A 15,973-nucleotide genomic window follows, 5' to 3' on the forward strand; every position below is an offset into this window, starting at 1 on the left:
CCTCCAAGGATCCTTTTTGAGAATTCGGTGATTCACTAACCATCTTCAACCCTTGTTTAATGTTCCCTCCATTGTTACCAAACAACCCAGGCCCAGTGGCATGGGTGTTCTGCTGCTCCAGCTGAGGAGGGAGGAGAGAGCCGGCACTGTTTACAGAGCCCGGGAGGGAGGTGGGCCTGACTTACGTGAAAGACAGGCTGTGATGGCGCTGGGGCCCAACTGCTGAGAGCGTGGAGGTCAGGAAGTGCACGAACGCAATCCTCCTTCACAGAAGCTGCCCTGGTCTTCCTGCTGGGGCTGGGAGCCCCTGCCCTGTGTTGTGGGATCAGCTTCTTTGTTAGCTGACAGCTGAATAGTCCATTTTGGGCCACAGAGAGTTTTGGGGTCATGGATTCCTGGGGTAGGAGGAAAACACCGCAGTTCACTCAGAAAAATCCTGGAGTGACACTGTCCCCTCCTGGGCCTCAGTTTCTTCCTGTGTGGGGAAGAAAGGGGGTGCAGTGAAGTGGCTGTCCCTTAGAGCCCTCACCCCCAGCTCTGAAGTCTTGTGGCTCCTGAGCCTGGAGTATACCACAAGAGGTCATGTGTGTTCACACGTGTCCGGGTTGAGTCCCATCAAAGCTGACCAGCCACAGATGGGAGCATGTCTGTGAGCCGTCGCATTCCCTTTGTGACCTCTGCCTTTGAGGTCTGTTCTGCAGCTCCATCAGGAGGTTGTTTGACAGCAGTTTAGTTCCTTCATACCACGTCACAGCTGTGGCTGCCTGTTTTGTTGGTATTGCTGTTAGGTTTGAGGGGGTTTTGTTTGTTTGTTTTGCTTCTAACCTGCAGAAAGAGTCCAAGTTTTGAAGTTTCTCTCTCACCCACTTATAGTAGAGGAGCAAGAAATTTTTTTTACCGTGTATTTGCTCTGCTGCTCTTGATTCAGGTCTATTTTCTTCAAGGCCATTTGTGCTTAAAGGTGGCAAAGGAACGGGAAGTGTAGACACCGCCACCTTGAAGCTGCTTCTCACTGCAGATTAGAGTGTTTCACAGGTTTGTGGAAAGTCAGCACTGGAAGGCAAGGAGACACTAGAGATGGTGGAACCCATCATTTTATAGATGGGATGACCCCCATACTTAGACACCCCCACATTCAGCAGCACAGCCAGTGTGAGCACCGCTAACCCCCCAGTCCACTCCCAGTATAGCCCCAGATGTCCGCCTACTTTCTCTTCTGGCAAATCCCACACTGGTAAAATCTCCATTCAACAAGTATTTGGTGAGTCAGTTTATTGCAATGCCTTCTATCTATTGGCGGCCTACAACCTAAGTCACAAATGACTTTGTCCTTCTCTGGTATGGCAAGTGAAGTGGGCGGAACTTCCTCATTCAAAGGCATTTTAGTTTTCTGCATTTCCCCACTGGCTGCTGTAGCAAAACTAACTGGCACCCGAGTTGCCATTCTCCTGCTGGTTTTAATTGCACCTCTCAGACCAACAGAGTGCCGAAAGCATGTCTCTAGTGTTGGGTCTCTGGCAGTGACATGTGTCCAAGGGTCGCTTTGCTCCAAGGTTTGATGCCTTAATTGGGTTGTAAGGCTAGGGTGCTGCCTGAGGTTTTTATTTGTTTCCTACCTCTTATGACTGGTGGTGCACAGAAATAATTGCATAATCACGGCCTACTTGTGAGCAAATGCAATATGCACGCCCTGTGCTCCACCCAGAGTAGAGAGAGTTAGGCTGGGTCTCCTTGCCCTCGAGGAGCTCCTGTCAGTTGGGAGAGGAAGCTGGGAACACACAGAGTTACTTAATCATAGCAGGCTTTTGGTGCTAAGTGCTGATGAGTTTCACAAGTGTAGGACAACAGGGGCTGTAAGACTTTGGGGAGGGGAGGACAGAGAGAGGTCATTCTGCAAAAAGAGACACAAAACGGAACAATTTCTGAGCTAGAGGCATAACTGGGTCTGTCATAGGGCTGAAGAGAACCTCCGGACCCGCCTGTCATCTCAGCATGCGGCTGCTGGCTGATGATCTCTGGCTGGGGGAGGCAGAAGCCCGTGTTCTGTGCTGTGGCTGAGGCTGTGGCACCGACACGTTACTACCTCTGCTACTTGGGCGAGTTAAGCATTTGGGATTTCCATACCTGTAAATCAGGCCTTGAAAGCCCTGCTGTTTGGGAAGTGGGGGCCTAATGAAGCAGTGGGTAGGCAGGTACTGTATAAATCTTGGCTGGGACTCTGTGGACGGGGTACAGGAAAGAGCCATAAGTGTCCAGGACCCAGGGAAGGAACCTCACCTGGAAGCCTTTCTGTGCTTCTGACGGGGGCCGCTTTGGGATGCAGCTTTTAGCCAAGAGCCACTGAATGGACAAGGCAAGCCTACACAGCTGGCTGTTGCCACTGTGACATATGAAGTGCTCCCTGGCCTGCCTGAAGTTTTCCCTGCTTGTTTATTTGGAATTCCTGTCTTCCTGCCCAAAGGGGTTCTTTGCTGTTTTAGGTGAAATTGCCCCTCATGAACCAGAACCTTTTGTTCAGGTACAATGGGAAGTCTGTCCCCTTGGACTGAAAGGAATGCTAATTGGCTGCTTAACTGTCCTCAGAATACCGTGCCCAGAGCACACAGGACACCCGTTCTTTGTTACGGTTTGATGGGAACTGCTTACGTAAGCTTGTACAGCGTTGGTCCGGAAAGAAGCAGAGTGTTTGTAGAATATTAGAGATTGGTGTTCAGCAAATGTTGTGTTTTCTGCATATTTAACTCTGTGCTCCTAAAACTATTATTTTCTAAAATTGTGGTCATTTCCCACCCCTCCTTCCCTTCCAGCTCCCCCACAGCGGCTGAACTGAGAGGTCAGAGGGTTCTAAAGGCTTTGGAGCCTCTTTTAAAAATAGAGAAAGAGTTGTAAATGTGGTGGAGTCTGAAATGCAAGAGCATTCCTTTCCCAACCCCTATTGTATGGTGTTTCGCTAGGAATTGTTGTAAAGTTGGAGCTGGAGTAAACACTTGCCCGGAAGCTCTGCTTCTCCGTTTGCGTGCCCCCCAGTCGCCCAGTTTGCCCTTTGCCTGCTCGGTAATGCTTGTGACACTGTTATCTTTCTGGCCAGTGACTCATAATGGAGGAAGTCAAAACTATGCAATGAACACAAAACCTCCTTACTTGTCCTCTTCACCTCTACCCCCCCAGCTCCTGGAGTCACGGATGCCGCCTGACGTTTTCTGTAAGTCTTTGGAAACTTCGGTGGGTTTCGATAGGACTGGGCAGCCAGTCATCATCTCCCGGTTCATTTGTTTAACCCCAGATGGCTGTGCAAACCTTTTCCCAAAAAAGAAGGAAGAAAACCCCACCCCCAAACGTGCAGTCTGCCCAGAGGAAGTGATTCACGGTGCAGGATTCATGCAGACCTGCTGGGTCAGGAGGTGGGAGGCTGGGAACTGGGGCTGGGAAGACGGAGCCCGGGGAGGATACTCAGAGCTTCACGGTTTCTGCTTCATGGAAGAAAGTGAAAAACAGCATGACTAAGAGTCTTATAATAAGAATTGTTTGTGCGGTGATGTGAGCTGACACTGAAGCTCGCTGGCAGATAAGATGAGAGGAACAGTGCTTGTCCGGGGAGGCGACTTCTCGGTGCTCTGCCCTTTTTGTTTGTGAAGGGAGCAAATGGATTTCTAAGGGTTAAGGCATTTGTGAGCAGAAGGCCGGTATCTGTGTCCATCCCTCCTCACCATGTCTGAGCCCTAGTTTTCTCTTCTACAGAGGAAAAGGTCTAAGCCGAGATAAGTATCCGACCATCTCTAAAAGCTCTTTCTCCTTTTCTTTTCACATTTCCCTCCAAAGTTAGACTTTTGAAACTAACAGATATCTTCCTGTAGCTGCTCACTGTGTTTCCACACGTGGAGCTGAAGCACCTTGTCATAGAGAGGGGGACTCCCTTCCGTGCCGTGGGCTTCAGTCTGGTGTTTTATCTTGCTTTCCCCCAAACCGAAAATCCAAATGAATCCGTTTCCCGAGAGCCCTTTGGAAACAGAGAGCCTCGAAGTGTGGGCTGCGTGAGCGGCCTTCCCGCCCAGCGGGACGCAGGAGGCCAGGAGTGCCCAGTGCGATGAGAAGAGGGGTCTAAATGCGCCTGGGTCCGTGGTTGCATTTCAGACTCCCTGGGTTTGATGAGGTGAGCTTTGGAGCTGGGGGTCGTGAAATCTGGGGTGAAGTGTGCTTTCTGCCCTCAGCCCATAGAACCTCGCCAGGGGCTGTGAGTGTCCTGAGTGGGCCAGGAGTGATCTCTTTTAAAAACACTTAATTCCACTCCGAATGGGTGTCAACTGGCAGAGTGAAGTGGCCATCCAGAAAGTTCTGTGAAGCTCGGGAACTGTTCTTTCGCCTTCTCCCAGTAACCAGAGCCCAGCCCAGACCTCGGGAGCATCTTCTATTCATGGCGTGAAACCTCTGTGATCCTGACAAATAATCCGTATCAAGTTGGTGTTTGGAAGGAAAAAAACATGTGTGAAACTGAAGCTGTTAAATACGAAGATTGCTCATGAAACTGCCCTCCAGCCCTCCCCAGCTCCTCTTCCCCTCCCCTCTCCTCCCCCTCCTCCCCCTTCTTCTTCTCCTTCAAGATTTAACTACTTTCTTTGCAAAGGAGCGAGGAGGTGACAAGGATAGTTGTCTCCCCAGGGCCCAGGGAGAATCTCGGATGATTCTAACACAGCAGCCCCCTGTGCTTTGCATTCACAGGGAACTGGGTAACACCCAGGTTCAAGGCCTGGTACTTCTCGCTGTTCAGGGTACCTCTGGGCAAGTCACCCAGTGTCACATGAGTCTTTCACCTGTACCATCCCTGTATCCAGTGAGATAATGCGTGAGAAGTGCCGGTAAACACCTGCTCTGAGATATAAATTGCTTCTGTTTTCTCTGACCTGTGTCCACCCCCCAGAACTTTTTCTTAACCCACAACTCTCGAGGGGCCTAGGGGAGTGATTTGCTCCCTAGGGGACCTTTTGGCAGTATCTGGAGACATTTTTGGTTATGACAGCCGCGGGTGGGGGCACTGCTGCATCTAGAGGATCGAGGCCAGCATTCTGCTGACCACCCCACCATGCACAGGACAGCTCCTGCCCACCCCCTGCCCCACATAACTGTCTGGGCCCACACACTGGGAGGGCTGAGGCTGAGGAGCAGCAGGCTCGTCTTACCTACCATCGCCCAATGTGGAACCGCTCTCAGCGTGTGTGCTTCACAGGTGATCATAGTTAAGCCGAACTTTCCCCATAAAGCAGTCCCCTTCTTTTCCAGAAAGTGCACTCTGTGCCCACCCTGGCCCCTTGAAAGGAAGGAAGCCCAGAGGTCTAGATGGTCTTTGTGTGTTTTCTGTGGAGCTCAGCCCCACCCCCACAGAGGGCAGGCCCAGGTGGTCCTTGGTTTCTTCCCTTGAAAGTCTGCCCAGGAGGCTCCTGTGACCTCTGGGGCTCACGCTTAGGCCCCATCAGCTCCTACTTGCTGTGCACCTGAGCCGGCTGTCTGGAAAACTAGCAGGGGGAAGGGACACCTAAATACAGTGGGGAGGAGCGAGAAAGAGGCTAGCGACTGCCTTGAAGCATAGTATAGGGGGCTTCAGTCTGGCATGTAGGGGGTGTCCTCTGGTGTGGCAGGTCAAAGCACCACATAGCATCTGTCCGCGAGTTCCGATGGGAACTGGATTGTTCTTGGTGTCTCACCGACGGGAAACAAGGGTTGTGAAATGCTGGTTTCAGCCCTCTGAAACAGACAATCTAAACTGGAACATTAGAAACGTGCTTAGCATACTTACAGAACTTGCCGAGAACACTAAGGAAACAGGACCAGAGCATGTGGTTACTGTGGCAGAGCTAACAATGAAACCTCAATTATCCAGAATCTACCCCGCCCCCAGCAAACCTCGCCTAGCCAGATTCCTGCTTGGCGGTGCCAAAGGACAAGAACAAGGCAGACATGGGAAATGTTGCTTCTTCGTTAAACACCAACAACCAAAGACAACTTCGAAAGTTACTTGGAATAGTGTGTTCAGTATACAGCTCAATTTCTTTGTGTTTGTAACTTTTTATCTTAAATAATTTCAAACCTCAGAAAGTGGTCATGATAGGGCAGGAATTGCAGTATACATCCTCTACCTGGTGTGTGTAACCTCTTATTTTAATATAAAAATATTGTAACTTTTTATTTTAATATAATTTTGGACCTTAGAAAGTGGCCATGATAGGACAGGAATTGCAGTATACATCACCAATTGTTTAGTCCCATTTAAAAAAAAAAACTTTTGTCATCTGAAAGTGTGAGACCTTCAGGCAATTTAAGATTTAGTACAACAAAGAAACTAGTATGTCCCATGGTCCTTGACTTTCCGAGGCGAGAAAGCGGACTCACACTTGCAGACGCCTAGCTGTGGTGAAACAGTGGTTGGGAGGCTGCCTTCTTGCTCTGACTCTGTTTGCTGGGTGACCTTGAGGTTCTTAATACAGCACATCAGTCTCAGTTTCCTCAGCCACAGAAGGAAGGGATTAGACAATGTGTTCTCAAGGGTCCACAAGTGCCAGCTGTCTGCCGTTCTCCAGAGTGGGTTTTCAGGTGGGCGTTTAGTTACCCAGAGCTTCAGCTGACCAGCACACTTCGTTCCCTGGAAGCTAGGCCTCTGTGCTTTGTCACCCGCAGCCAGGGAACTCACACATGGCCCCCAGAAGAACTTCTGCCCCCAACAAAGGATGCTTCGGTGTTAGCTATGTTTTACCCAAGGAAAAGGATCCCCGGTGAACCCCCAAATTAAATGACTCTCTCGGCATGAAAGTTTTTAGGGCTTTCAGTTTCGCTGCTCTATCAAATAGTTGTCCTTGGCTGGCCATGGCATGGAAGAGGTAAGAGTACCTTCCGATGTGCCCCTGTGAAGGTCAGGAAAGACCACTGTTGCTCAAAGGCCAAGTGGAACCAAAGCAAGGGGCCCTTTAAAGTCTCTAGCAGAATTTTTTCTGCTGTTTTAGAAGGCTTGTGGTGTACACAACTAACCCAGACTCGAAGTCATTCAAGCTTTTTATTTTGAACTAGAAAAAGAAAAAAAAATAAAACCCACATATAATACAAAGCTCAAGAAGAGTGGAGTGTAAAGATTTTGTTGCAGGTGAGTGAACTCAGGACAGTGGGCTAGCTTGATTACTGGTGGGGGGCACCTGTCGGCGGCAGCGTACGTGTTCTGGGAAGTGTGGGTGTGAGTGCGGATTTGTGGTGTTGAGTGGTACCCCACCCCCCCTTTTTCTTATGCTAAAATGTAGCAGATTTTAGGGGGAAAATAAAGATAAATAATAAATTGGGTTGATATGGATGCCAGAGGTTTGGTTTGATATTGATAACATTGAATTATCAATATGCTACTTGGACTTCAAAAAATTAACATTAGCCCTGGCTGGCGTGGCTCAGTGGTTTGGGTGCCGGGCTGTGAACCAAAGCATTTCAGGTTTGATTCCCAGTCAGGGCACGTGCCTGGGTTTCAGGCTGGGTCCCCACTGGGGGGGGGGGCATGCGAGAGGCAACCACACATTGATGTTTCTCTCCTTCTCTTTCTCCCTGCCTCCCCCTCTCTAAAAATAAATAAATAAAATCTTTAAAAAAAGAAACAAAAAATTAACATTAGTTGAACATTTGGGGTAAGTTCATAGTCTATGCAAATTGGCTCTGAAAGCCTATAGGTAGGTTTTTCTCTATAAATAATAACTAAGTCCTTCTGAAATGGTATTATAGTCAAGTTCAGGAAATAGCATTGTGCCTGTTTACAGTTAGGGAAGAGAGTGAGTCACACAGCCTGACTTCACTTTAGATGAACTCTGCTCATTGGCCAAGGTGGGTGACCTCTCAGACTCTCTCTTTCTCCATCAGTGCATGAAAATAAAGGGTACTTGCGAGTTTACCAGAAAGACCGGTGGTGGAGTCAGTGCAGTGGTCCATTGGTGATGGGTAACAACCACTCCAAACGCTCAGTAGCTCAAAACAGTGACTGTTCATGCTGACTCATGCTTCTGGGGCTCACGTGGGCCTGGCACCTTGCTGTGAGGTCGGCTCAGTCTGCCCCAGCTGTGTTGCACCTGGGCCCAGGCTGAGGGGTAGCAGCTGCCCGGGGAAGGCTCTTCCCCTGGTTGAGGGCCGAGGGGTAAGAGGGCAAGCAGAAACACACGATAATACTTTACCCCTTCCGCTGAGGTTCCGTGGGACAAAGCAATGGCCTAGCGCAGAGTCAGGGGGCAAGGGCACACACTGCACCTGTGGGCGGAGGAGCAGCAAAACCATCCAGCCAAGAGTGTGGGTACAGAGTGGGTAGGTGAGTGACTCCACCTACCACAGCCGTCGAGTGGACAGCATATTGTGCCTGGCACGTTGTGGTCATAACTTTGCCACTGTTGTTGCGATCACTGCTCAGCAGAGGCAAGTCCAAAGACAAAGCTTGCCTCTGAAGAAGCCAGAGAGTGTTGTAGTGGATGTAGGTTAAATAAAATCCATTTCAGTGGACATAGAACAGTGTTAACAAACTTACTTTGTACTCACTTCTTTGACTCAGGGAGCCAGCACAGCACCTGGGATGTGGTAGTGTTCAGCAACTATTTGATGATTGCAAGAGCTCCCTTCCCAGATGGGGATGCAGCACGGGAGAGCAGAGAAAGGACCGGCTGCCCCACCCCTCGCCGCCCATTTCTCAGCGCTGGTCCGGGTTGGACTCCGGCCCCGCCTTTCACAGGCGCTGTGACCGTGGGCCAGCCCCTCACGTTCTCTGCGCTGGGGGAAGCAGGAGATACGGGGCTCTGTCATCTCTGTATTCCCGCACAGTAGCTGTGTGCCTGGCACACGGTTCATGCTGAGCAGATCTTTGAGTGTTTCTGGAGCTTATGTTCTCCGCTTCCAGTCTTGTCCCCAACACCCACGTCCAAGTCCACCAGCATTCACATCAGCCTCCAAATGGCTGTGGATAGCTGGTCACTGGTAACAGAGGACACGAGAGGCCTGTGCCAGGAGGTGGGCCCCAGCCCCGCCCTCCCTGCCCGCCCAGGGCCCTCTGGCAGGCTTCCCCCCACCGTTGGCTTTGGACTCTGGCATGTCCACATCCTTGGCTGTGGCTCCCACCACCATTTTGGGACACTTTATGGGTCCCACTTGCAGCCAATGGGAGGAAACCTAATTTCCTGCCACAGGAAATGGTTCAGCTGGTGAAGAGTCTATTTAAGGATTAAAGCCTCAGTCAAAGGTGCTGGCAGGCGTTGCTGGAGAAGGACTTTTGGGGGTCTCTCATCAGGAAGCCGGTGGGTGCGGGAAGGGATCGCAGTCCCACACGGGGAAGAGACTGCAGGTGGGCTCCTGGGACAGGACTCTTGGCCCAGCGGCTGGTCGTGGGCTGCAAGAAGGGCTGGGTCAGGAGAGTGGGGCATAAATAGACCCTTTTCTGCGACTGAGCACGTTACGATAACGACATCAGCTCAGAATTAAGACCTATTTATTGGATTTACTTAAAATAGGCCTGGTACCCCGTGAGGCTGGGAGGGTGTGTACCGGACACATCAGCTAATTAAATCCAGCAGCTGAAACTCCCAGTTCACTGCTATTGCTCTGGTCAGCGTCGGTGTGTGTTTTGAGTGGGACAGAGGAAGAAGGAAGGACTACCGGGGTTGGCTCTGGGCGGCCCAGACTGAGCCAAGAGGAGTTGTCCCCAATGCGTTAGAAGTGAATGAGAAGCCACACTTGTCATAAGTAAGGGAATTGTGTGGCCCAGAAGCAGGGGCATGATCCAGATGACTTCTGGGAAACACTGGCAAGCCAGACCAGCAGCGGCGTGCTCGTGAGCTGGAGAGTCTACTTGTCTCCCTGCCGTCAGGGTCCTGCCTGGCAGCCAGGGGAGCCGGCCTCCACCGCAGCCCTGGAGCAGACTGCCGTGCAAGCCTGGGGCCAGAGCCTTGCCTCTCGGGCACACCGGGGCACAGGGAGGCAGGACCGCTGCAAGATGTGCCTTGTCATCCACACAGCATCGCATGGGGCTGGCCTGAGATAAGGAGCACAGGAGCCTTGTGAAGATTCCAAGCATTAGGTCCACTGAGGTGTCATTGTGGCCTGCCTGGCTGTGTACCCAGATGACCAAAGCAGGGGAGGGGACTGGTGTTTTTTGAGCACCTACTATATTCCTTACTTGTTAGGCACCATAATAGTAATGAAGGTAATAATAGTTAAACAGTAATGACTATTGGCTGCTCCCTTTCTTGTGTTTTCACTCTGTGCTAAAGGCTTTCTGTACAGAACATCATCTACTCCTCCCAGCAATCCAACCAGAGGGCTGATATTTCAATGAAAAAATTAAGGCCTGGGCATTAAGCAATGTGATCAAGTTTATACACTTACAGAGCCCAGAGTTAGTATCTGAATCAGGGTTTATCCAAGGCTAAAGCCCCCAAACCTTGTCCTGTCTGTCTCTCTCTCCAAAATTGTGGTATGATTGACATACAACAAGCAGCACATACTCAAACAATTTGACAAAGTTGGACATGCGTTTATACCTGTGAAGACACCCCTACAGCCAAGAGAGCAGACATAGCCTTTACCCCTTGGTAAGCCCCCTCCCATCCCTGCATGACCCCTGTGCCCAGGCAAACACCAATCTTTCTGTCCCTCTCTGTGAATCAGCATTTTTGCTTGACTTTAAATTACTCTAATTTTGCCTCTACGTACTCACATCTAGCTTCTTTCACTCCGCATAGTTATTTTTAGGTTCATCCATGTCGTTGCATATATCGGCAGTCCATTCTTTTACAGTGCTGAGTGGTATTCCTTGGTGTGGGCATACCACAGTTCGTTTATCCATCCGCCTGCTGCTGCACGTTGAGTGATTTCCAGTTTGGGGCCCTTACAAATGAAGCTGCCATGAACATTCATGTCTGGGCAGATGCTTTGATCTCCTTTGGGTAAACTCTTACAGGTGAAAAGGGTGGCTCATAAGGTAGGTTTCTTTTTACCTTTTTAAAGAAACTTCCAAACTGTTTGCCAGAGTAGTTGTATCATTTTACATTCTTACTAGCAGTGTGTGAGGTTGCTCCCCACCCTCGCTGGCACGTGGCACAGAGTTTTCATTGTGCCTCCCAACAATTACGCGGGGTCGTCTCGCTGTAGATGTAATTTGCACTTCTCTAGTGACTGCTTATGTTGAACATCAGTGTTTCTTCATGCACTTATTTGCCATCTCCACATATTTTGTGTGCGGTGTTTGTTCAGATGACTTTGTTGTTATATTTTTATGGTGGTTTGTTTTCTGAATACTGCGGTTTTAGAGTTCTTTATATGTTTCAGACACAGGGCCTTTGTCAGATACATACTTTGCAAATATTTTCTTCCCATTGCGTCTTTGTCTTTTTATTCTGTTAACAGTGACTTCCAAAGACCAGAAGCTTTAATTTTGACAAAGTCAAATTGGCCCACTATATAATAATGGAATGTGTTTCTGGGGTGATATCTAAGCGATGCTCGCATATCACAAGGTCACAAAGAATTTTTCCTGTTTTCTTCTGGAAGTTGTGTTGTGTTAGGGTTATATGATGACCCACTTCAGCTAACTTTTGTACTGGGTGCCAGGTGGAGATCGAAGTTCACTCTCCTTGCCTTTGGACGCCTAACTTTTCTGGCACCGTCTGTTGAAAAGACTGTCCTTTCTCTTTGTCTTTGGACCTTTGTTGAAACTCAGTTGTCCGCACATTTGTGACTATTTCTGGACTCAGGTTCCGTCATCTGTTTCTCAGGGGTGTGTGTGTGTACGCACGTGCGGTTTTTATCTTTTTTCTTTGTCGTTACCACAGTGCCTTGATTACTGTAGCTCCCTTGCTTTTTAAAAATTTAACTATATTATCAAAATAATTCATGTATATAATAGTTTGAGAACTCAAGGGGCCCTTGATTCTTTCTTGAATTTTAAATTTATATTCTTATTTTTTGTTTCCAAGAGGTTTTTTGAAATAGTCTATAAACGTTTCTATTTTAGGATTTCAGTATCTTATCTCCCTGAGAGTAGTGTTTGTTTTGTTTTATTTACTTTGGAAGTTTCTCCTCTCTTGCCTCAGACTGCCTTCCCCTCCCTGCCTGCCTTCTTTCACTGCGTGTCCTGCTAGTGGCTTTCTTTAAAAGGCTGAGGATTCTGGCTGTGCGTTCATAGTTAAGAGTGAGGCAATAAAAAACATTCACTGCTCCGGCTTGTTGGCTGGTGGGCTACCCTGCATGGGGGAGCTGGCAGGAGTAGGGCCATTTTGTTGGGGGATCCCCAAATGTCAGATCGCAGGTCTCTTGTGGGCTGAGCTGTTTAATCTGTCCATGGGAAGGGGTGGACACATGGACCATCCGTCACTGTCCTGGGTACCAAGGGAGCAAGGGAGCCTCCAGGAATCCTCCTTCCAGCCCTTCTCTGACCTTCACCCCCAGCTGTACCCTGGTGGCCCCATCCAGAGCGCCGCCCCTCTCCAGTTTTTTTCTGCAAAGAGCAAACCTGTCTCTCGCAGGGTGGGGGACGCCCCGTTTGTGGGGCCCTGGAAAGGGGGGCTGGGATCTGACTGCCTTTTCTTTAGACTTGCAGCCCGTCCTCCTGTTTCCAGCCCCACCTTCAGAAGTGAGTGGCGCCTTAAATTCCCGGCTTTCCGGGGCTCTCAGGCACAAGTGGGATCACTCTTGTTGGCTTCCTCTGGTAGGCGCTTGGTTGCAGCTCACTCCACTCTGCTCAGTCTGCTCCCACTCGGCCATCTGCTTTCCACTTTTGTCGGCTCTGTTCTCCTACTCATTGTTTGGGGCAGGACAGAGATAAATTGCATCCATTCAGTTTGTTTTATTTGACTGAAGGACATTTCTTGCCCTTCTCCCCCTGTTTCCCCCTTCTCCTTTTCTGCCCATCCATTCCTCCGCCCCCTCCCTCCCCGCCTCCCTCTCACTCCCCCCTTCCTTCCCTGCACCACTTTCTTCTACCCTCCCCCTTGCACCCCTCCCCTTTACTCTCCCTTCTGTTTTCTCCCCTTCCTTCCTCTTTGCCATAATTGTTCCAGTAGACAGCCAAGCTCTTCAGGCCCTGAGAAGAAACAGCCCACATAATACAGAAAGGATTGGATGTGAGGGATCCGGAAACTGAAGTCCTCTACCTACAGACCCGATAAACCTTCTGTCCTCTTTCAGCTCCTTCCCATCCCTCAACTACAAAAACCCTTGACAACCACGTCACAGCCCCACCTCACACCCAGACCTTGGTCTCAGCTGCCTGCATCACGTCCGAGCTTTGTGTCCCATGGGCTGCCCCACTTCCGCCCGCTCCATTCCCCTTTTTCCCTGTAGGTCCCTGAGCAGACATGAGGCCGTGGGTCCACTCTGGATCTCTGTTGAGTGAGGCACCTGGCTCAAGTGTCCTGCTTCTGGGGTGTTAGGATGTTAGGGCTCACCAGGGGTGTCCAGAGTGTCTTACATATGCCTGTCCTCCTACTGTCCCTTCCTAAAGGCTCAGGCCCAGGTATGGGGCTGTTAGGAGCTTGGTTTTCTCCTCATTCTCTTAGACTTTCTGCCCTGTGGAAACTGAGAGCCTCCCCCTGTGTTGTCCATCACCACCTCTCTATGTATTGCTATGATTTTTAAAGCAAGTATGTACCCCCTTCCATGGACCAGGCAGGGGCGGGGTTCTCCATCTGGAGCCCCATCTCTCCCTTGCTGCTGGTCTGAGCCTTTCTCGGGGCCTTCCCCTGCAGAGGTAGCTCTAGATGTCCAGCTGGCTCTTCTCTGGGGCTTTTGTCAAACAGTGAGGAGCAAATGCGACCACTTCTCTAATATATGGTCACTCAGTAGCTTTGCAAGAGGATAGAAACAGCTGAATAATGGCCGTCTCCATTCACCAGGCCCCACTCCCCCTCTCTTCTCCTCAGCCCCACTGTCGCCCATTTATCCAGGCCAGGGTGTGCAGAGTGGCTGCTGTCACGTGGAATAATACTCGGGGGTTAGTGCTTCACAAAGTACTTGCAAGTGGATGCTTGCTGGAGGTCAAGGGGAGGTGGGAGAATGTCCCCATTTTACAAGTGAAGTAACTGAGGGTCCCAGAGACCCCATGACCCAGCCAGTGTCTCACAGCTAGAACAGAAGGACCCCATCTGGACCCCAGGTCTCACGACTCCCTACCTGACAGTCTTCCTCTCTACCTCTCGGCTGTTCTCTTCCTTCTGCTGGGCAGTTACTGTTTTGGGGCTCTCAGGAAGGAGGTCATTATGTCCACTGAGATGCCCTTGGTCAGCAGCACTGGGTCAGTCCCTGTGATCTAGCCTAGCTCTGACCTTTGTCTGTCTGGCCCCATCCCCAGGCCCATGGTCTGGACAGTTTGATTGGATTCCTCTGTTTTTTTCAATTTGGTTGGTGCTTCCGGTTGCATCTGACTAGCCCCTCCCTCACAGAGTGCCCATACATCCTGTTTTTCAGGCCAGTGGGTGCCCTCTGTCATGCGGGGGCGGGGAGGGAGAGCTTGCAAATGCCTCTCAGCCAGTCCCGCCCAGCTGTTAGAAGAGTTGTGCCCGCTACTCTCTCCCTAGTGCCACACTGGGAGTGCATGACATATTTATCAGTCCTGTATGTGTGCATAGCATCTCCTTACCTGTCCAGTGCTGGACATCAGCCAAAACCCCATGTCCCTTCAGAAGCTTCCTACCTGCCCACTGTGCTCTTGGCTGACAGGGCGTCTGCCCCTCCTGAGCTCCTCAGGGCTACGTGCTGTCTGCTGCTGCAGCCTGCCTGTCGCACAGCCGCCCGGGATTGTATCAAAAGCACGATTCTGATTTAGTAGGTTGGGGTAGGCTCTGCCCTTTAAACAGGCTTCTGTAGGCCCACCCTGCTGGTCCAGGGACTTTGGCCTGGCTAGAGGGGTGGGGGTCATGGCTACTTGGAGGCCAAGTCACCATAGAAGACATGGCCACAGGGACAGGACACTGCCATTGGCAGAGTGTTCGGCCCACCAGGCTGGGGACAGTGGCAGAACTAAGTGTGGCATGGAGCTGCAGGCTCAGCTCCTGCTCAGCCCACGTGCGACCCTGACCCTACGGTGACACCTATCCACCTGCAACCGAGCCTCCAACTGAAAGGGACCCCTGAGGGGTCTGCACTGCGGGCTCCTACCATTTAAAAGTCTCCTAGTGTCCCTCTTCCCTTCCCTGCCTCGTCACAAATACCACCTGAAAAAGAGACCTTTGGGTTTTTTTTTTTCTTGTTTTCTGTTGAGTGAGGGAGGAACTGAGTGAGTGTTGAGAGCAAGTGGAGATGAACTGTGTGCTTTGTCGCCTTCTCAGTGTCACCATGGTCCTCCCATTTGCACTGAAAGAGCTCACTTTTTTGCTCAGCCCTGCCTCCCCTGCCCACCCCCACCTGGCTCGGGGACCTGTTCCTGTTCAGACCGTGACTCAAATGCCATCCCTTTCATACGGGGGTGGGGTGGGGAGGAGGACTCTTCCCAGGGCCTGCAGGGTTCCAGGCCCATGCTGCCAGCCCTGGGGAGGCCTCAGCCTTCCTTGGTGGGCCTCTGTGTTCTTCTTCTGGGATCCTGTCCAGCACTAACAGTTAGCGGTTCTCTGATCTCCGGGCCCTCTGCGTCTGAGAGAGAGGAGCGGGGGTGGGGCGGGCTTTCTGAGTCCCTGCCAGCAAGCTCACTAGGAGCAGCAGGCAGAACTTAGGGGAAGACGAGCCAAGTCCACTTCACTGTCTCCTGTTGCTCCTCCCCACCCCGGCAGGTCCCTGGATGGCCGACTGCAGGTGTCCCATCGGAAGGGGCTCCCCCATGTCATCTACTGCCGCCTGTGGCGATGGCCCGACCTGCACAGCCACCACGAGCTGCGGGCCATGGAGCTGTGTGAGTTCGCTTTCAACATGAAGAAGGACGAGGTCTGCGTGAACCCCTACCACTACCAGAGGGTAGAGACCCCAGGTATGCTCCCTGCCTCCCCCAACCCGC

The 15,973-nt window shown here is 51.0% G+C and overlaps 1 protein-coding gene across 2 annotated transcripts in view; it reads left to right on the forward strand.

The window, feature by feature from the left end:
* SMAD3 (SMAD family member 3) overlaps positions 1-15,973 on the forward strand; it is a 111,318-nt gene that overhangs the window by 73,738 nt on the left and 21,607 nt on the right. For both annotated transcript variants that reach the window (XM_045822401.1, XM_045822402.1), the window contains exon 2: positions 15,753-15,946. In XM_045822401.1, coding sequence (XP_045678357.1) covers positions 15,753-15,946 — 194 coding nt within the window. The remainder of the gene's footprint in view (positions 1-15,752; positions 15,947-15,973) is intronic.

The sequence above is a fragment of the Phyllostomus hastatus genome, unplaced genomic scaffold, assembly GCF_019186645.2.
Source record: "Phyllostomus hastatus isolate PE091 unplaced genomic scaffold, TTU_PhHast_1.1 phas_scaffold_501, whole genome shotgun sequence".
In the NCBI taxonomy this organism is placed as follows: domain Eukaryota; kingdom Metazoa; phylum Chordata; class Mammalia; order Chiroptera; family Phyllostomidae; genus Phyllostomus; species Phyllostomus hastatus.